We start from the raw sequence: 21,905 nt of genomic DNA on the forward strand, positions 1-21,905 counted from the left end.
ACGTGAAACTCACCGATTGGTCAGGGCGGCAGCCATTGTGAGTCACATGGAGCCTTACCCTACAGTCACATTAGCTACAAAAGTGAACGACACCAAGCGACACACACTCGCTTGATGGGCGTTCCTTGGCTAGTTTCCAAAAGCGATATCAAAAGTCACTTTAGAGGTGTTTTTGAATTTAAAAGTATTTATTTCTCGATAAAAGTAACAAAATATATTAGATAAAATGCCAAACTTATCAGATATATACATAAATACGCATTTTCCGCCATCTTGAATTATTTTCTCAGACTCGACCACAGACCTACGTCACACTGCTCCTTCACTCCGATTGGCAGTAGCTTGGTCGCATCGCTCAGCATTTGCATAAAATAGCCTGCTTGTCTATTTTGGCCACGCCTTGCTCGCGCAGCGGCGAGCTCGTCGCTTGTCACTGGCAAACGGACACTTCCATTGAAAGTGAATGGTAGCCTGTCGCTCTGTCTCTGTCGCTTGTAGCTAATGTGACTGGGGGGTTAGAGGGTTTTGCATCTGAACTCATCTACTGCAGATATTTTGATATCTTGTTAAATCAGACCATGCTTGTAATGCTAGTGTTGAGATTTGTACAGTATTTTAAAGGGGACAGAGAATGAAAAAACATTTTTACCTTGCCTTTGTTGAATAATGGTAGTCTACCCACATTCACAAACATACAAAAAGTGCTAAACATGCTAAACATCTCAGTCTCATAGAAATTCCTCTTTTAGAAATGTCAGCCAGAAAACAGCCCAATCTGAAAAACTGATGCTTATGACATCACAGGCATCTCACTGCCCCTCCACTTTAAAATAATTGGCTACATTTTTTGAGTGGCAGCAAAGTCAGCCAATCAGTAATGAGATTGCAAGTTAAGCCAGTAGGGGGAGCCAAATAGGTGCAAAACCACTTGTTTAAAATCCCCCACCCTAATAGAGCTATCTGAGAGAGGTTTTTAGGAAGCTTCTAAGGCATTACAGACCCAAACAAAAACATGTTTGTCTACATTTCACATCACAGAACAAGGATTAATACTCCGTTCGATCATTCTATGTCACCTTTAAAAAAAACTCACATATAAGATTCCTGCAGTCTTTTGGTCTTTGGGCAAAAGATTTAAGGCCATTCTCCATTTGCTCTCCGTTTCATCTCATTGCTTTCTATGGGAAGCATTTTAACTACAGTAATCTCATCTATGAATTTTCTTCCTACGGCTGGTGAACTTGAAAAAGCGAAAGTGAAAACAAGCATAATTTAAATGATGATTTGGTCTATAAGTTCAACGCAGTCGAGCAGAGAAGCTCATTAGCACTCTGAACGCCAGCACTTTGAGACTCGGCACAGTCGGGTTTTTCATATATCATAGAGGTGGAGGTGTTAATTCAGTTCTTACTCAGAGTTTTAACACAGTTGGGGATTGGTTTCAGTCCCAGGTAAGTGTGAGTTACCAGTATGCTGTTTGGCGGCAAAAACAGCAAGATATGAAGGTGATGAGGGTGTAGTGACCTCATCTTGCTTCAGATTGACAAGGATAATTGCACTTTCTGGTGGTCAGTTTTTGGTTTGGCAGAATGGTGTTATAAAAATCCTTCTTTGAGAGAGAGAGAGAGAGAGAGAGAGAGAGAGAGAGAGCAATATACATGAGGGATCTGAGCTAGCAGAGAGCACAGGTCAGTTTTAATGAATTCTCTCAGGTCACTGTGTGTGTGTGGGAGTGTGTGTTTTTGTAAAATTACTCCGACAGACACACACACACAATAAATGGATGACTTAAGGTTCTATGGGTCCCTGGGCCTCATCCGAGACCCTTTCATTTAAATTGTGAGCCATAATGTTTAAATAGTAAGAAATTATTTCACAAATGTGAGCAATAAAGTCACAAATTGGTGTTTCTTTAAATATTGGCCTGTGGACTATTATGAAACAGTTTTCACACTCTTACTTACTAATTAAATTTGTTCACTAACAATGTCCAATACTGTATTAAATAATATAAATTATATGCAACATGATCTCACAAAGATCCGTGGGATAGTCACGGAATTTTTTGCTCATTTTTCCATGGCATTCTCACGGATCTCCGCATATTTCCGTCGCCCTGCCACGGACTTTCTTTTACATGGCACTCTCACAGATTGGTTACTCAACTGCTTTTCCCTATTTTCAAACCATTGTTGCTTCGGTTTAGGGTTAGATTTGGTGTTTGCATTAGTATGTCACTTTAAGTATTGGTTTATACTATTTTTTCTGATGTATTCTTTTATGTTTTCTAAACTTTAATCAATTGTCGCCTGGTGTTGGGGTTAGAGTTGGGTTTGGGTAGGGATGTCATTTTATGTGAGTCTAACCCTAAACCGAAGCAACAATGGTAAGAAAATAGGACAAAACAGTTGAGTAACCAATCCGTGAGAATGCCATGGAAAAAAAAGTCCGTGGCAGGGTCACTGAAATATGCGGAGATCTGTGAGAATGCCACGGAAAAATGAGCAAAAAATTCCGTGAATATGCCACGGAAATTCGTGAGATCAGGTTGATTATATTACAAGCACACTAAACAGTAAAAATTATATATTTTATATCTGTATTCATATCATCGTTTTAAAGGTGAAATTGTTCATATTTCAATTACAATTAAAGTTTTAATGTAACCCTTAGAGATGTAACGATTACCGGTTTAATGGTTAACCATGAAAAAAATGTCCAACAGTTAGTATTACTGCAGAATTTTTTAATCGCCATTGTCATCGCTTGAAAACCCCTGTCCAGATTGAAATCATTAATAATAAAAGGCAATTTTGGCAAAAACCTTTTTTGGCAAAAAAAATCTACTGCTTTGGACAAGACATAGTAAACAGAGATGCAACTAGAAACATTGCCAATGATCAAAGTCAGAATTCAAAAGGTAAAAATCAAGAAACTGAACCATACTTTAGGGGTGCCGGGAAGTTGATTCACGGTCATTTCACATTTGTTTTTTGCTGAAAAATCTAATTTTTGGAACAATTTTGAACATTTTGGAACCAATTAGCCAAAAATTGTTCTTCTATGGCAGCGGAAGGCAACGTCAGTCCTGGAGTGCCAATGTCCTGCAGATTTTACCTCCAACCCTGGTAAAACCTTGAGAAGTCGTTTATGTGTGTTTGATTAGAGCTGAAGCTAAACTCTGCAGGACATCGGCACACCAGGATCGACGTTGCCTACCCCTGTTCTACGACATTGTATAAGCACCTTAATTTTTAGGAGAGTATAATCCTTTTTTATTGCTAACATATAAAATGACATCTCTAAGTAGTTCTTTTGTAATTATAATATTCACTATAATAGGCCCTTCAGCCCTAATAGCATCAGGAAAGTGAATTTTAGTTCAGGAAGGCATTGAAAGCAAGCGAGAGTCTTTATCTTAAATTAGAGCACACCTAGCTTCTCGTGGACAACAATTGTTTGAGCGATGACAATGCAGCAGCCGGGGCCGATGCAGTATGTGTGCATTCGCTCTGATCTCCATGTAGTCAAGCAGACACTTGGAAAGGCTTCGTGGAGTTTTACTCAGCGTAACCTAGATCACAGCCCCTGACATTAATACTGCATAAAGCAAGCTTTAACCCTATGACACAGTGTTCACAGGCAAACACTCTTCCTTCACAGCAGCCACTTGCACACAGCTCACAATCACAGCCTGATCCCTATTATTCTAAATACACACGTCCTCGGTCATGTTTACTGCATTAAATGCCATAACCCCCCTGCATGTATGGTCCCAGCTGACTTTCGATCTGTAGAAAAGACTGGTTCTAGTGGGTTGGGAGAACGTACTTGTGACATTTTTTAGGGGAAAGTGTGTGCGTGTCTAGTGGTGTGTTGCATTTGTCCCAATTTCCCGTTCAAACTCTGGGTGCTCATTCTTTGTTTTATGGGTCACCCACATAGAACGGGTCAATACAGTGTGTTGCCATTTTTCTCCGAATGGCACTACTTTTCTGCTCTTATATGGGTCTATTAATAAATGCAATAGCTCTGAAATCGTGTTTGTCTTTGCATTAAGGTAGGCTTATTTGATTTTCTTGCATGGATCAACAATTTTGCAGTGACAAATAGTCTAGTTGAATATGTATAGGGTGAGGAGTGTTTCTCTATTTCTCTGTTCCTTCAAAGTAAACCTTCACAAAAACACAACTCGGCTTCAACCACTACAAGAGACAGTCAGGCGTGTGCTTAGTTTGTTGGTGAGGCTGGTTGACTAGCATGATAAAACTGGTGAAGTAGATAAGTTTATTTTGGTGTGCATGGGTGTGTTTGGAAATGTGTTTGTATATCATTCACTAATTAAAAACAGCTTACTTCACACAGCTTCTTCCTTTTAGCAAATATGTGAGTGTGTGTTGCAGTATGTATTGGCTGTCTGGGAAGCACACAGCGTATGGCAGGAAAGCCTTGCTAGCTTTCGTGCCCCTGAGGTGTCTTCACCATCCACACATGCTCACAACCATCCCTTGTGATGCCACAGTGCAGATGATGTCTGCTTTCTCCATAAACGCCTTCACCTCCCATAGATAGGTTCTCTCGGGTCCCCAAGCATGATTCCCAGTGTGGGAGTTAGAAAGTACGTCAGCCGGCTAATTCACACCAATCCCAGGTGAACGACCTCTTTTGGAGAGCAGCTATAGAGATTTATGTGTATGTGAGCGAGTGTTGTATTCAAGCACTCCTTTAAGATAAAAGTTGAGCGCTGCAGCATCCAAACATAACCTATTTTAACATAAGACGAAGCAAATGCCATACTACAGACATAAATGTGAGAAAACCTTGCTGGAAAAAAAAACTGGTTATACCAGCTTAATGTGGTCAAGCTAGTTTCTTGCAATTTTAATGTGGTATGTCACCTCTTCAGCTTAATCAAGAAGGTCCTTGAGGGTGAAATCAGGTTCACCGGCTGTAGTCCAGCAGATAAACCATCTTGACCATCTTGGACCAGCTAGAAATAATGTTAAATGCTAGTTTCCTTCACATTCACCAGCCACAACAACTTCTACCTCATTATAACCATAAAAATCAGCTAGCATGACAATCTGTGTTAGCTTGTGGAGCAATAGCTGGTTTGTTGCTGGTCCAATGTGGTCCAACAGTTCAAATCATCTTGATCAAGATGGTCTACCATGTTGAAAGCTACTGTGTGCCTGCCAATAGTCAAGCTGACAGAGATCATCTAGACCTGTTTATAACCAAAAGTGACATTCCTAGCTAAAAACAATGTCAAATTATTAAGAAGCTGGTTTCCATTCTGTTTTTCCAGTAGGGACCTTGGTGGTGGGCAGCATTAAAAAGCGATTCCCAGCAACATATGAGTACCAGCAGCCAGGATTCTGTCATTTCCCTCACCAGCATGTAGTGCAATGTGCAGATATATGACTAATGAACATTAACACTCTTTCATTAGAAGAATGCTCATTTATCTCATGTCCTCTCTCCCATTTCTCCCCCCCCCTCTCTCTTTCTCTCTCTCTTTCTCACTGCCTCATTCTCTTTCACATTCTCATCCCTCATACCCTCCCAACACTTCACTGTCTTTCTTTATTCTTCATCTCTCTATTTGTCTTCCAATCAAATCTCTCCTAATCCTCTTCCTCTCACGCCATCATTCTATGCATTCTTGCTGTCTCCTTGTTATTTCATCTCTACCTCTCTTTGTCTCTTTCTTTTTCTCTTCGATCTATCCCCTCTGCCTCTCTGTCGTCTCCATCTCCAGTCTTTGTTTGTCCTGGGCCACTGTTAAGGATACAGGCAGCAAGTTTGCTGCAGGAGGCTGAGCATCAGTCGGGGGCATGGTGTAAGGATCCCCTGCAGTCTGGTGACCGTCTTTATGTCATGCCCTGGACTCCGTACCGTACAGACATGTTGTATGAGTACGCCTCATGGGAGGACTTCAAGCAGAATCGAGCCACAACTAACTACAAGTGAGTGAGGACAACAGCTTGGGATAGAACCAAGAACAGTCTGAAACATAAATGTTTTTCAATAGGTCTTTGCAGAACCTTAGCAGCAGGAATTGACCCTCATTATCAGAAACTATTTGTATGGGTTCTTGAGTTGCAATATGGTTAATGGATTTAAACACTTTTAAATTTCAAAGTAAAGTGTGCCATTACTGTACTACCAGCTTCACCCAATAAACCGCAAAAAGCATGATTTTTAAACCGTTCTCAAACTGGAGGGTGCAATATGGTGCCGGAGGGGCCCCAGTTTAATACATTTGATAATATCAACCTGATCTCACGAATTTCCGTGGCATAGTCACGGAATTTTGTGCTCATTTTTCCGTGGCATTCTCACGGATCTCTGCATTTTTCCGTGGCCTTCTACGGACTGTCTTTTTCCGTGGCATTCTCACGGATTGGTTACTCAACTGTTTTGTCCTATTTTCTTACCATTTTCGCTTCGGTTTAGGGTTAGATTTACATGAAATGACATCCCTACCCAAACCCAACTCTAACCCCAACGCCAGGCGACAATTGTTTAAAGTTTAGAAAATATAAAAAAATAAATCAGAAAAAATAGTATAAACCAATAGTTAAAGTGACATACTAACGCAAACACCAAATCTAACCCTAAACCGAAGCGAAAATGGTTTGAAAATAGGAAAAAGCAGTTGAGTAACCAATCCGTGAGAATGCCACGGAAAAAGACAGTCCGTAGCAGGGCCACGGAAAAATGCGGAGATCCGTGAGAATGCCACGGAAAAATGAGCACAAATTCCGTGACTATCCCACGGAACTTTGTGAGATCATGTTGGATAAAATACATTAATTTATCATTAATGTGTAATTAAATCTCAGTAGGCTACTAACCAACAGCACTACATTGTATCATTCAAATTGTATGTTTGAGATTGTTTTATGTCATGCATTTTCTTTTGGGGGTGCCACAAAGGGATGCACCCTACACAGGGGGTGGGGTGTCACGATAAAAAGAGAACCACTGCCATTGCTGTTTTGTCTATTCCAGTCAGGTCATTAAAACGAAATGTCACTACTTGAAATAATCCAGTATGTATAGTAGGTACTTAATGTACTCTGCACTGGTGGCATAAAAATGACACACTTTCCCTTAAAAACTTGTCTGATGGCATCAGAAGAACTTATAGGGGTTATGCCTGTAGGGGTTTTGATATCTTTTCAGATCACAGAATTTGGGAAGTGTAGCACAGATTGTTAGGTTTATTTATAGGAAGTTATCTTGTCAACTGCGACACCTCTCAAATGTCAAACTCTTCCCTCGCAGGCTGCCAAATCGTGTGGATGGAACAGGCTTTGTCGTGTATGACGGAGCTGTTTTTTACAATAAGGAACGTACACGCAACATTGTAAAGTATGACCTGCGCACACGTATCAAGAGTGGAGAAGCCATAGTCAATAATGCCAACTACCATGACACTTCTCCATACCGTTGGGGTGGCAAATCTGATATTGACCTTGCGGTGGATGAAAATGGACTATGGGTTATCTATGCCACAGAGGCCAACAATGGAAGACTGGTGGTCAGCCAGGTCAGTCACAGAGAATAGCACATTTAAAAGCTATTGGATTTCAAATGACATCAGAATTTCTGTTGCATTTTTCAAAACTGTGCAGTAATCAAGTCATATCAAATTAATCAAATGGAAATCCAAACCTTTTATTTTTTCTTTTCACTCTATATCAGGTTAACCCCTACACTCTGCGCTTTGAGGGAACGTGGGAGACTAGCTTCGATAAGCGTCTGGCATCCAACGCCTTCATGGCATGTGGCGTCCTATATGCCGTACGCTCCGTATATCAGGACGATGACAGCGAGGCGGGTGGAGATCTGGTGCTGTACGCCTACAACACCAACCGAGCTCGAGAGGAGCCAGTCAGCATCCCCTTCCCCAACCCCTACCAGTATGTCTCCTCTGTGGACTACAACCCACGAGACAACCAACTTTACGTCTGGAATAACTACAACGTGCTACGTTACCCCCTGGAATTCGGCCCACCGGACCCCACGGCTGGTAAGTGACAGAGATAGAGCGAGATCAGCAGGGAGCTGTGAATAACAGACAGTTTGATCTGTTAACGTCAACGTTCTGATAGCGCTCCCCTCTGTGCCTTCAATACATTTTCTTTATGGTTTAATTAGCAGTGGTCATTAACGTTTTGTCAGATCAGAAAAAGATTTCTAATCAATTATTTATTCTCTCATTCGCTTGGCATGAACATTCTCTCCTTCTGTTTTATGTTCTGTCTTGTTCTCAGGGGGACTTTGGGAACGTATAGTCATGCATTAAAAACTTACAAACGCTCCTGCTGCTTTTGTTATCTTCTAACAGACTTTTTCCATATGCGAGACGCATCAAACGTTTAGACTTTTCTTTTGTTTTGTCTTTCTCATCTTCTTAAAATATCCACCCATGTTCTCATTGACTCTGTAGGGGTTCTAAAAAATGTTTCTTAGCCTCTTTCACACTTGTTGTTCCTCTTTTGAACTTTCTTTGTTTTTTTTCTGACTCGCTCAGGTCCCCTGACCACCATCCAGACGAGCAGCAGCAGCACCACCACTCCGGCAAGACCTGTCACTTCCAGCTCCATCCCCATCACCATGCGACCTTTGCCCCCTACTGCTCACCCGATAGGTGCCATTAACAAGGCGCCAGACTTGAGGCCCATCACAGCCACTGTTCCAGTGACACGTAGACCCATGCGAGTCCCACCTCAAGGCCCGGAATTACAGGGTTGTGAAGCCCGTGTGGCCCGAGGGGTACAGTGGCCTGCCACACAGAGGGGAGAGACGGTCGACAGGCCATGTCCTAAGGGATCCCTAGGTGAGTGACAGAAGTTCGGGTGTCTAACGAATTTTAGTATGATTTTAGGTGATTTTAAGAATGTGATCCGCATAGCACAGTATCCTTACCAGGTACATAAATTATAACTTTTCTGTTCTTAATGAAAGCAAACATGCTGTTCAATGTCTATGTCGAGCGTGATTTTTGCATTGCTTTAAACCTGTACTGCAATGTACTATTTAAAGTAGTTAAACTACTAGTTGGTTGGTTTAACATACATTTTAAAGCTAAAATCTAAAAGTAGCAAACTAAATTTTAATCATTATTTCAAATGCACTACTATCAGATTTTAGAAAATGGTAAATTTTAACCAAACACAAGTTGAAAACATGATGAAGAACTGATTTTGTTATTCCTTGCTCTACACAAAGGGTGTAAACACCATACAAACACTTCATGTGAATCACTAAATCTTTTTGAATCAGTTCTTTGTCTGGATAATCTGATTCGAAGGACTGATACCAGCATGCATGCTGAGCTGTGAAGCTGCATGAAAATACTGTATAGCATCACCCAAAAAACAATGATGTAGCGTTTTGCTACTCACTGAACAAGTTGCTTCCTACTTTCTTGAAGTACTTTCATGCTAATAAAAACTGTAATTATGTTAGTAGCATCCAACTTTTAGTAATTTGCTCCTCCACGCTTAATAAATGTTGCTTGACGCCTTAATGCGCTGCACCTGGTAAGAATGTGTCGTAATGTTCCCAAGCCAAAGGGAATCATGGGATTGCAGGAAGGAAGTGTGGGTGGTGTCGTTCATGAAAAGGTCACGCAATGTTTGTTGAGACAGCTTTTTACGGCAGCATTTTTTGTCTTTGGTCTACACCTGTACCTTGTAAGCGCCTGCACACATCTGTGCATGGGAATGCGCTCCTTTGTTTCTTGCGTGCACTTATGGTATGTCCGTATCTCTATAGTCTCTCCAGCTGGCGGGGCCTCATGGGATTGCAGATAAAAGGCAGTCCCTTGCAAATGAAGGAGAGATCTTCAAACTCAGCATGGGTTAGCCCACAGAAACTGCAAAATTAAAAAATGAATCTCTATACACTGTACAGATGACAAATGACAACCCCCCCACACACATCCCCTCGCACAACCGCTGCATCAAATCCATTTTTTTCAGTCATGTAAGAATAATCCCCCCTGCGTTAGCGTCTTTTACCAATCAGAGACAAAACAGCACCTTTCTCCTGTCACCTTTTTACAGACGTTAAATGACAGACAAGTTAATTTGGAAGGGCTTTAATTGGTAAACGTTGGCAGATCTTTCAAAAACAATGTATTGAGGATGAAGGAGTCGTGAGGAAGGCAGACAGAGGGGGATACAGATCTTGCTCTAATCCTTCATCTCTCTCTCTCTCTCTCTCTCTCTCTCTCTCTCTCTCTCTCTCTCTCTCTCTCTCTCTCCGGAGCTGTTTGTGTTGTGGTTGCTGGAAAGGCCTGTAGTTTGTTTGATCGCAGCATGCTGTCCTCTCTGTGAACTCGGCTAACTAAACAGCTCGACTTAACAGAAAATGAGGAGTGGCAGAAGGTTTCTCCCTCGAGGTGTTTTCTCAGCGTTCTGAGGTGATGCTGGGAAGCTCATAACTGGTGCGTGTGTGTGTGTGATGGCATTCATGTGTCAGCAAACTCATTTCCACACAGAGAAGTGTTTTTCATGGAAGCTTTCACGGTGAGGTACTCAGCACCTCGTTTCCTCGTTCTCTCACTTTCTTTCGTGAAACAACTGTAGGCTTTAGTTTGAACTTTAGTTTGCACTTATGTTTGTATTAGGGCTATATGGGCAATAAATACAATAATTTTGCTGACGATGTAATAACAAACCCAAGCCCTGTAAAGGGTTACCTCAAATTTAAAGGTGCATTGCGTAACTTCTGCAAGGATCTCTTGACAAAATGCAATATAATATACATAACTATATGTTCAGTGGTCTATAAAGACCTTACATAATGAACTGTATTGTTTTTATTACCCAAGAATGAGCCATTATTTATCTACATACACCGCTGCCTCCTTATATGGAAGTCGTCGCCATGTTTCCACAGTTGCCCTAAGCGGACAAACTGCCCTACAAAGCGCGTTTTGTCTATTGGCTGTGTCCGAAAGCTTAGGCAGCTGACTTGTTGCCCGCTGCCTCATGAGGACAAAGACTTCGGAGGCATGAAGACAGCTCCCAGCAACACATTTGGACAGTCTTCATAGTCAGCATAATGGAATTCTATTCAATTCAATTTTATTTATATAGCGCATTTCACAATTGTTAAAAAGCAGCTTTACATGAATAGATGTAAGGGAAAACAGAGAATAATCAGAAGAAGAATACAGCGGCTAATAATAAACTGTACAAGTGAGCGTAGTAATAATGTAACGTATACAGTAAAGTGCTAAGTTAAGCCAATGTTGGCTGACTCTCCCGGGGATGTAAAAACCCCTAGGAGAAAAACCCTGTGGGAAAACTCCTAGGAGGAGAAAAACCCTTGAGAGAGATACATATATATTTATATATATATATAAACATGATAGGGATATAAAACGGGTTAGCGGATTAAACTGGTTCAGCCGGTGGACGTTGGTCACGCATAGGCTGGGCAAATATAAATTCGCCTTTGTGATAACTAAATCTGTATAAGCTATCCATAGCCTGTGCGTAGCTCTGTGTAGCCTGACGCGCACCTCACAAAAAATTTAACAGCGCGTCAGATCTATGCGGACCGCAAGCGCTGTGATTGCTCCACCAGAACCCCTCCCGTCAGGTAAAAAAAACTGCGTCATAGGTATTTCCGTTTGTGACGGTGAAAACAAAGATGAGCTAAGTTGAGGAGTGATTTAACTCAAACTGCATCAAAAGTCTCTGTTTATTTACTTCCATCATTGCTGGTCTACTCAAATTATATACAACAATTGGCTGTTTCTTCTTCGTTTGTGGGTTAACTTGCTAAGCTTCTTCTTCTTTCACGTTTGTGCTGCTACTATGGTTACACGCCTGGTAACTGCCTACCAGCGGTCTGGCCGTGTGTTTGCACGTCGACGCGGACGACGACCCAAAGGTATAAATGAAAACCGACGCGGAACCTACTCCGTCGCGGCTACGCCGTAGGACCTACGCACAAATATTACGAGCCCTTAATGCCATATTTGAAAACCACAATGCAAAAAATGACTTTCTTACTTAGTATGTTTGTCTTGTTTTCAGTAAAAATATCAAAAAATTCTTAAATCAAGATGTATTTTCTTGATGAGCAAATGACCTAAGAAAATAAGTTTAGTTTTTAGACAAAAAATATCAAATTTAAGTGAATTTGTGCTTAAAACAAGGAAAAAAATCAGCAAAAAAATTCTTATTCCATTGGCAGATTTTTTTTGCTGGTTTTAAGCACAAAATCACTTAAATTGAACATGTTTTGTCTAAAAACTAAATAGAAATGTAATTTAAATGTGAATAAGGTGAAAATATAACTATTTACACTAAATTTGTGCTCCCGTCCCTTCCTTGGCTCCCATTTTATTTTTTCAAACTCAACCACGATCGACCAATCACATTCTCTGTGCATGCCCACGCATAGAATTGTGGGTTATGACGATAATGGTACCTCAGGAGACAGGAAGTAAATCTAATATTGGATTAGGACGTGCCTTGATGCTTTTGCCTTGGAATGGTGCCTGTGGCAGCCACCATAGCTTCTCATTGTGTTTCAGAATTGAACTTGATTGCATTTCACAATCTTACTGCCATATGCCGCTAAAAAAACCCACATTACACCTTTTAACTTCAGTAGCAAAATGATTTTAGTGTTTGCCAGGGGTGCGTTTACCAAAAGTACCGTTAGCTAACTATGGTCGTTGTTACCATTGAAATCTATTGGTAACGACAGAACTTGCCACCATAGTTGCGTTCGGGAAACGCACTCCAGCTTGATCAATTTTTATGTAACTGTTGTCAGGCTGCCTTTTAATATATTTCACTTAAATCAAAGCAAAGGATAGCAGTGCCTCCTCAAAAAGTTTGATAAGAAAATAATAACTGGTATACAAATAAAACAAATCTTGCAAATTATAAGATTAACAGTGTGTGAATCACTCATTTTTCCTAAAGTACCACAGCTAATTATGTTAATTATGTTTGTTACTGTATTAAAGCTTCAATCCATAGCTTATTTGGAGCAAGTACATAAACAATCGGTTTTTAAAACTGTCTCCCTTTCTAAACCTAATTCAGCAGTAAGCTTACAATAATTTAACGGCTGTCAGGTTGGATTTTGCAGGAAATGTTACCTGTTTTTTAATACACATAAAAGTGCATATAGTAACCAGTAATTTTATGTTTCAGAGAGATGGCGATGTAAAGAAAAAAATAAAATAGAGAGAAAAAATACTTTTTGACTTTGTCTACTTCTACTATCCTGTTTTCTGTGTTCAGGGATCGCCTCCTTCCAGTGTCTATCATCTCCTGTTCTGTGGAATCCTCGCGGCCCTGATCTGAGTAACTGCACCTCTCCGTGGGTCAACCAGGTGGCTCAGAAGGTGAGACCATTAAAAACCTTCCCCGTCCTGTTTTGTGTGCTAGCTCAGCTGATATCATTTCAGCCAAGCTCACATTACAGCTCACAGGTCATTTTGTATCTCTAAAAGAGAGTTTAAAAGCATCTGTGTGTAAAGTCATGCAGCACCTACACATCAAAGACTGTTTGTTCTGTTTCAAACATACAGTATCACTACACATGCACTTTATATTTTAGGTGTCATATCCAACAAGTTTGGTCAATATCTTCCATGAGTTGCAATTGCAATGTTGTCAAGGATCTTTGCCCCAAAAAATGTGTGGTATAGGTCTTCTCGGGTCCAAAGATATGTACCCGACCCGAAATGACCTGAATCATTTTATACCCAAACCCGACGTGCATAAATATGTTTTTTTTTTTTTTAAACCACCCGAGAAAATTAGACCCGAGTATAACCCGAACCAGTGGCATTTGTTTTAACCCAACTGGACCCGAATGTAAACAGTACTGACGTGTGTGCAGTCTCCAGCCCCGCACGCAGCAGTCAGACAGCCGGTCTCGACTGACATGTCTGTCTCAATGAAAATTAACCTACCGCCAGCCACACAATGTCTCCTGCGCTCTTGGCAAACATTGGAGAGGTTTGAAAAGGACATTGACTCACACACGCGAGAGAGTTCGGGTCTTCGGGTCTGTTCTGCAAAAACACATTCATTTTAAATTACCCGAGACCCGCTATTATTAAACCAGACCACGTGTCTGAGGCACACGTGAAACTTTTAGACCCGAACCAAATCGGGTCTCGAGTCGGACCTCGGGTTTTCGTATTTAAGTGGACCCGTGAAGACCTCTAGTTTGTGGCACCACAAACCGGGGTATAGACGGTTTCAGCAGTAACAACATAAACAAGCGGCTGTCGTGGTCCGCACGTAACTTAAGGTAAACTCCGCTAAGAATAAATAACAACAAAGTACTTCAAACGTAGTTTATTTATACAACAAGCTAAAAACAACACATAGATTACCTAGGAAACCAAAACATTTGTTATTTTCGACAAGGCATTTGTTCAAGAGATCAGTTTAGCAACTAGTCAGACCATTAAAAAAACGAAACCGGAAGTAAAGTTCGGATCCAGACGTGTATCGCGTCAGCGCGCGTGCGTCCGATGAAACCGCCTATAAGAGGAATAATTGACTCCGGTCCTTTGAATTATTTGAAAATAATGCACACCCGATTTGCGTCGTGTCACATTACCACCTTGGGTGTGCATTATTTTCGAATAATTCAACAGCCTGTCGTCAATTAATCATTACTTATTACACGGCTCTCTGGAATGCTTGATTTTGATTGGTCAGTTGAGACATTTGCAGGTTCGTTCTTTTCAAATAATAACCGCTCCAAAGTAATAACACATAGCCGGTACTACTTGTACGAGTAAAATCGCTCCGTGCCAATAAAGATCAATAAAGATTACTGTTTGGCGCCATCTTGTGACAAACACTGGACAACCACGACAAGACACAGACAGCTTACTGAGACTGAACTTGACAAAATAGAGCATGACAGCTACGAAGCCAACACACAAAAAAATACAGAATGGGCATTAAAACTTCTCAAAGACTGGTTAAAAGAGAAAAAATGGAGACAGACAAGTATGAAGCAGCGGATTTTAATAAGGTATTACGATCATTTTATGCATCTGTGCAAAGTTTCGCGGAAGGATAAACATGTTAATTTAAAACAAATATGCCAATAAAATGTTTCAAATTCATATTCATGCCCGGTTTTTTTCTTATGTGGCAAGTAGCCGTGTAATAAGCGGGATAATGTAGAGGCAGCCGGTAGTTATCGGGAAATAAGCCCCTTCAGTGTAATACAAGACCCTCCGCTTCGCGTCGGGTCCTGATCACACTGTTGGGGCTTATTTCCCTATAACTACCGGCTGCCTCTACATTATCCCTTACATGTATTGCACCTATGAATAACTATAATCTCAGGAGCAGATATAGACATTAATGTATTGAAAACAATACTGTACAGCTTTTCTACTGCTGTGCCTTTAAGACTTTTATGGAAATGCACTTTTTGCATGTTAAATGAGATATAAGTTGCAAATTTTCTGTATCAAGTTCAATAAAGTTACCTTAAGTAACATTGTGACTGCTCCACAAAACAATTTATGCTGAAGTAAACTGTACAAAGTGTTAAAATCAGACTAAAATAATCAAAGTAAAATGTAGCCAGGATATTATTGGCATAAAATGTAGGTGGATACCTGATAATGTTTCCAAGAATTTCAGGCATTCTTGCTACTTAGTTAATAAATCATGTTCAAAGATAAAAAAAATGCAGAGACTCACTTAGATTTCATCTGCATGACTTTAGCTTGATGCAGCCTTAGTAGTTTATTGTAAATGTGTTGATATATTTCCTTTAGGGCCATTACAGGCTACATACCGCTTTCAAATAGTCCGAGTAATTTTATCGCATTTCACCCTTTAGTTTTCCCCTTCTTATTTTTTGCAATAGCTTGATTTAGGGCATCATTAATGATTTGCTGTCTTTTGTATGAGTGTCTCGCGGATAAAAACCCAGAAACCCCCGGCTCACACCCCCACAGCGCACGGCAGGGGTTTGGGCTTTACAGACCAGACTGTGTATATGTGTGTGTGTGTGTTTCCACTGTGCAGATAAAAAGCGGAGAAAACGCAGCAAACATCGCCGCCGAGCTGGTGAATCACACGCAGGGCCGTATTCACGCTGGTGATGTCAGTTCCTCCGTCAGACTCATCGAGCAGCTGTTGGATATTTTAGATGCGCAGCTGCAGGCCCTCAGACCCGGGAATAAGGAATCAGCAGCCAGGAACTACAATAAGGTGCTTTACACACAAACACACACACACACACACTTGCCCTTTTAAACAAACCCTTCATGTTCTGTTTGTTGCCACATCAATGTACCCGGCACAGAAACAGCCTCGAAACTCAAAGCCGCAACATCAATGTGTGTGTGTTGGTTTGTGCGAGACTGAAAGCTGTTTCATTGTGCTTTGCAGTGGCAGAAGAGAGAACGGACCTGCCGGGCTTATGTTCAGGTATTGTAAAGTATTATCTGTACAAGTTCACTGTTATAATTCACACTTCATATCTCACCTCTGTGGATGTGTGCTTTATAGATTGCTCTGAGCTTTTTTATTAGGATATATTTTGATTCTGTTCACTATAAACTCTGCTTATAAAATGCATTGTAAATGCGCTGTATTGACAATACCCTCATTTAATTTTAAGCACTGCAAAGGCTGTGGCTTCGATAACCAAGGAAACGCACATACTAAATGTATAGCTTGAATGCACTGTAGGATTTAAAGCTTTTTCCAAATGTACATAAAGGTTTCATACAAATTGTCATCCCAATTTTTATTACAGTACATGCCTGAGATGAATTTTGTTAACTGCAGTGGATTGGTTTATGTCTATTCTCTAGTGTATGTGAGAGAGGAGCGATGATGACATACTGTATGTTATGCCTAAGGCTTTCTTTAAGCATTCCTGTCATTTAAAATGGTTTTAAGCGTATCTCAGTAGAAATAAAAACATAGCCTTACATGCCATGAACAGATGCGAGGTATATGTTATGATCTCTGATGTCATGTGCAATTAGAAGTAACTGTAACTGTACTTTATGTTCATGTGTGTGTGTGTGCAGGCAGTGGTGCAGACCGTAGATAATCTCTTGCGTGCCGAGGCTTTGGAGTCATGGCAGGACATGAACAGTACGGAGCAGGCTCATACCGCCACCATGCTGCTTGACGTTATGGAGAAAGGTGCCTTCCTGTTGGCCAACAACATGTACAATAACCACTTCTCTGACCATGCTGCCAACGTCGGTGAGTAATGGTGTGTGTGTTTGTGTGTGTTTACACGTCTGTGTTGGGGAGTAATTAACTACAGCTTGGTTGTAGTTATATTGTTTGGCTGTGGTTGTGCAGCTTTACTGTAGCTACACACTTTGCTGTAGTTGTTCAGTTTAACTGTAGTTATACAGCGTATTGTACGTATACAGCTTCACTGTAGCTAAACCCATTCATTGTAGTTATACAGCTTCACTGTACCTACACAGCTTTGCTGGAGTTGAGCACCGTCACTGTAGTTATACAGTGTTATTGTAGTTGTGCACCTTCAATGTAGTTCTACAGCGTTACTGTAATTATACAGCTTTACTGTAGTTATACAGCTTCACTGTAGTTACACCGCTTTACTGAAATTATACAGCTTTACTGTAGCTGAACACCTTCACTGTAGCTATACAGCTTTACTGTAGCTATACAGGTTTACTGTAACTACACAGTTTTACTGTAGCTATACAGCTTCCCTGTAGTTCCCTTTCAGTCGGTCACTACGACGTCACGTCGTGACCGACGAATTGGGAACTCGCTTAGAGGGACCAATCTGCTTCGAATACTACTAAAACGCCAATGAACTTGGCATTGAGATATTTGCATAATGCTGGCGCCGCCCCGCCAGGTGCGTATATAAGCAGCAGGTGCAAATAAGGAAATTAGCTTTTTATCGCTTCGAAAGCCGGCAGTATCTGCTACTGAGAAGCTACTCTACTCTGGTGGGATTCGATTGCTGAAGTTGGTTGGACTAGCAGTACCACAGCGGACGCTTCGCTTAATTCCACGACTCTACATCTTTATTTTGTTTTGAGTTTAGTGTGTGCGTTGCCTTCCTGTGCGCTCATCAACTAAGCATCTGAGTGAATTTCCCTAAAAGAGTGATACGAGAGAGCTTTGTGCCTTGTTAAAGGCAGCCACTCTCTCGTATATCCGGACATCAGCGTCCTTTTCAGGATGGCTTTTCGTCCGTGCGATCTTGGGTGCGGCAAATACATGGGTCCGAAGGACGGTCACGAGCGTTGTCTTTCGTGTTTGGGCATCGAGCACGCAGAGGCAGCGTTCGCTGGGGGTAAGTGTTCTCACTGCGAGAACATGTCCCTTGTGGATTTGCGCAGACGGTTGTCTTTCCTCCGGGAAAAACGCAACCCTCGTCATGCGAGTGCTGAACGCCGCCACGGTGCGGCTGTGAAGCTCTCAAAAGACGACCTGCGCATCACTGTGCTGAGCCGAGCGGGGGATTCGTCCTCAGGCTCTCAGCCTCCTCATCCACAGCCGGTTGATGTGCCGATGGAGACTTCAGCGTCGTGTTCTACGATGTCTCTAGAATCCATCGTGCCGCCCTCCGGGTCCACCGACGCCGCAGCATCCGAGGGTGGGCCTCCTCCCCCTGACGTGGACCCCGACGCCCTTCCTCCCTCTGGTCGGGTTGGGACGCCGGAGTTCGATCCAGAGATGGTGGCCGTGCTCGCTCGAGCGGCGGAGACCGTAGGGTTAGAGTGGGTTCCCCCCCCTCAGCCCGAACCGTCCCGCCTGGATGATTGGTTCTTTGGAGCTGCCCGGGTTTCACAACCCTCTCCACCGGTGCCTTTCTTCCCCGAGGTGCACGAGGAGCTGACTAGAACCTGGAAGTCGCCGTTTTCCATGAGATTACGGCCGTTTCAGCCCTCCCCCCTCACCTCCCTCACCAGCGGAGCCGCTAAGGGTTATACGGGGATCCCTCCCGTGGAGCGTGCTGTCGCGATGCAGCTGTGTCCGGCACACGCTCCCTCTTGGAAGGACCGCCCAACCCTCCCCTCTCGTGCCTGCAGACAGTCCTCCGGTTTAACGGGCGCTGCCCACCAGGCATGTGGAGAGGCGGCCTCAGCCCTGCACGCAATGGCGTTGCTGCAGGTTCACCAAGCCAAGGCCTTGAGGGATCTGCACGAGGGAGGACACGACTCGCCTGTCCTTTCGGAGCTCCGGGCTGCCACTGACCTGGCTCTTCGCGCTACGAAGGTGACAGCGCAGGCGATTGGTCGTGCCATGTCCACGATGGTGGTCCAGGAACGCCACTTATGGCTATGTCTGGCTGACATGTCGGAAGCGGACAAGAACAAGTTCTTGGACGCTCCAGTGTCACAGGCTGGCCTCTTCGGTGAGTCGGTGGAGTCTTTTGCCCAGCAGTTCTCCGCCGCCCAGAAGCAGACAGAGGCGATCGCACAGATCATGCCCCGGCGCAAGCGACCTGCATCTCGCCCTCCAGCGCCGGCGGGCCCGTCTGCTCCTCGCCGAGGGCGCCCTGCGGCGGCTGCCTCCGCCCCCCCCACTAGAACATCTTCCAGGCCACGGAGGGGGAACAGCCGTCGACAGCCCGCCCCGCCCGCCCCACCCGCTTCCCGTGGTAAACGGAAGACGAAGCGGCCCTGAGACGGGCGACCTGGATTTGGATGGGATCACTCTACGGGAGACGGTGATGGCATCGCTCCCTCCACCGGTAGAGGGCCGGGTGGAGAATCTTTGGTTTCCTTTTGTTTCTGTTCCGCCGGCTTCTCAGCCGGCACCCACAAAACCACAAAGAGAGTGCATTCCTATTCCTTCTCCAGGTCTTCAGAGGATCGAGAGAGATGTGAGCGGGCATTCACATGCTCTTCCTCCCTCTCCTCTATCGCCAGCGGGTGTTCTGAGGAGTTCCAGCTCTCCGCTGAAGAGACGGGACCACCAGCACCCTCCTCGGAGTCTGTGCTCTCCGCTGAGGAGACCAGACGACCGTCACCCTCAGCGGGCTCAGGTCAGTGTCACACACACACATACTGTAGATACTTATGCTGTCTCAGCAGACGTACCGGCAGTACCACCTGTCCCGCTCAGCCGCCCCACCGCGGGTACCCCGACAGTGCCGTTAATTCCCCTCGTACGGTCCCTGGGGGCGTGGCTTCAGCTTCCCAGCCCGTCTCGTTGGGTTTTACGCACTGTTCGCCTCGGTTACGAAATTCAATTCATCCGGCACACACCCAAATTCTCGGGCATTCGTTTCACCACGGTGAAAGCGTCCGATGCACACGTACTGCGTGCAGAGGTCGAAGTCCTGTTGGCGAAGGACGCGATCGAGCCGGTCCCTCCAACCGAGATGAGATCGGGCTTCTACAGCCCGTATTTTATAGTACCCAAAAAAGGCGGCGGGTTGCGACCGATCTTGGATTTGCGCGTTCTGAACAAATCTCTGCAGAAGAGGTCCTTCAGGATGATAACACCGAAGCAAATATTCAATTCAATTCGCCCCCAAGATTGGTTTGCGGCAATAGACCTGAAAGACGCGTACTTTCATGTGTCCATAATCCCTCGTCACAGACCGTTTCTCCGGTTTGCGTTCGAGGGACGGGCATACCAGTACAAAGTTTTACCGTTCGGGCTATCCCTCTCTCCCCGTGTGTTCACGAAAGTAGTGGAGGCGGCGTTAAAACCCCTCAGAGAGAGTGGCGTTCGCATATTTGCTTACCTCGACGATTGGCTTATAATAGCGCATTCTCGACGGACGCTGTGCGAGCACAGAGATTTAACGCTTCGGCATCTCGCCCGTTTGGGTCTTCGGGTCAACTGGGAAAAGAGCAAACTCTGCCCCACGCAGAGGATCTCTTTTCTCGGGATGGAACTGGACTCGATCGATTTATCGGCGCGTTTGACAGAAGAGCGCGTCCAGTCAATTCTGACTTGCCTCGGTTCATTCCGAGGGAAGAATGCGGTCCCGCTGAAACAATTTCAGAAGCTCCTGGGGCATATGGCTGCAGCAGCGGCCGTGACACCGCTCGGACTGCTCCATATGAGACCGCTTCAGCGTTGGCTTCACGATCGAGTCCCGAGGAGAGCGTGGCGCGCCGGCATCCATCGTGTAACCATTACACCTGCGTGTCGCCTAACATTCCCCCCGTGGTCGGACCCCGCGTTTCTCAGGTCCGGTGTGTCCATGAGACAGATCGCTCAGCATGCTGTTGTACACACAGATGCGTCCGACACGGGCTGGGGTGCCACGTACGACGAGCTTACGGCTTCAGGGGTGTGGACAGCACCCCAGTTGCACTGGCATATCAATTGCCGAGAGTTGTGGGCAGTATATCTGGGACTCGTACGCTTCGCTACGGAGCTGCGAGGGAAGGATGTACTAGTACGCACCGACAACACTGCGACCGTTGCGTATATCAACTGTCAAGGCGGTTTGCGCTCCCGTCACCTGTCGCATCTCGCTCGTCATCTCCTCCTTTGGAGTCAGAAGCATCTGAGGTCCCTTCGTGCCATTCACATTCCGGGCTCGCTCAATACAGCAGCGGACGCGCTTTCTCGAGCTGCGCGCCCCGGCGAATGGCGACTCCACCCCCAGACGGTCCAGCTAATTTGGAAGAAGTTCGGTCGTGCGCAGATAGATCTGTTTGCGTCGCCGGACGATACCCACTGTCGCCTGTTTTATTCACTAACCGAGGGCAGCCTCGGCGTGGACGCATTGGCACACAGCTGGCCTCGGGGGATGCGCAAATACGCATTCCCCCCAGTGAGCTTAATCGCACAGACACTGTGCAAGGTCAGGCAGGACGAGGAGAACCTTTTACTGATCGCCCCATATTGGACGAGCAAGAATTGGTTTCCAGAGTTAATGCTCCTCGC

General features: G+C 44.0%; 1 protein-coding gene across 1 annotated transcript in view; it reads left to right on the forward strand.

The window, feature by feature from the left end:
* Window positions 1–21,905, forward strand: part of adgrl1a (adhesion G protein-coupled receptor L1a) — a 224,443-nt gene that overhangs the window by 159,451 nt on the left and 43,087 nt on the right. Inside the window, exons 5-12 of the mRNA XM_065263107.2 lie at window positions 5,762–5,969; window positions 7,294–7,558; window positions 7,714–8,041; window positions 8,546–8,851; window positions 13,293–13,396; window positions 16,065–16,250; window positions 16,431–16,469; window positions 17,081–17,261. Coding sequence (XP_065119179.1) covers window positions 5,762–5,969; window positions 7,294–7,558; window positions 7,714–8,041; window positions 8,546–8,851; window positions 13,293–13,396; window positions 16,065–16,250; window positions 16,431–16,469; window positions 17,081–17,261 — 1,617 coding nt within the window. The remainder of the gene's footprint in view (window positions 1–5,761; window positions 5,970–7,293; window positions 7,559–7,713; window positions 8,042–8,545; window positions 8,852–13,292; window positions 13,397–16,064; window positions 16,251–16,430; window positions 16,470–17,080; window positions 17,262–21,905) is intronic.

Source organism: Paramisgurnus dabryanus, chromosome 3 (assembly GCF_030506205.2).
Source record: "Paramisgurnus dabryanus chromosome 3, PD_genome_1.1, whole genome shotgun sequence".
Taxonomy (NCBI): Eukaryota; Metazoa; Chordata; class Actinopteri; order Cypriniformes; family Cobitidae; genus Paramisgurnus; species Paramisgurnus dabryanus.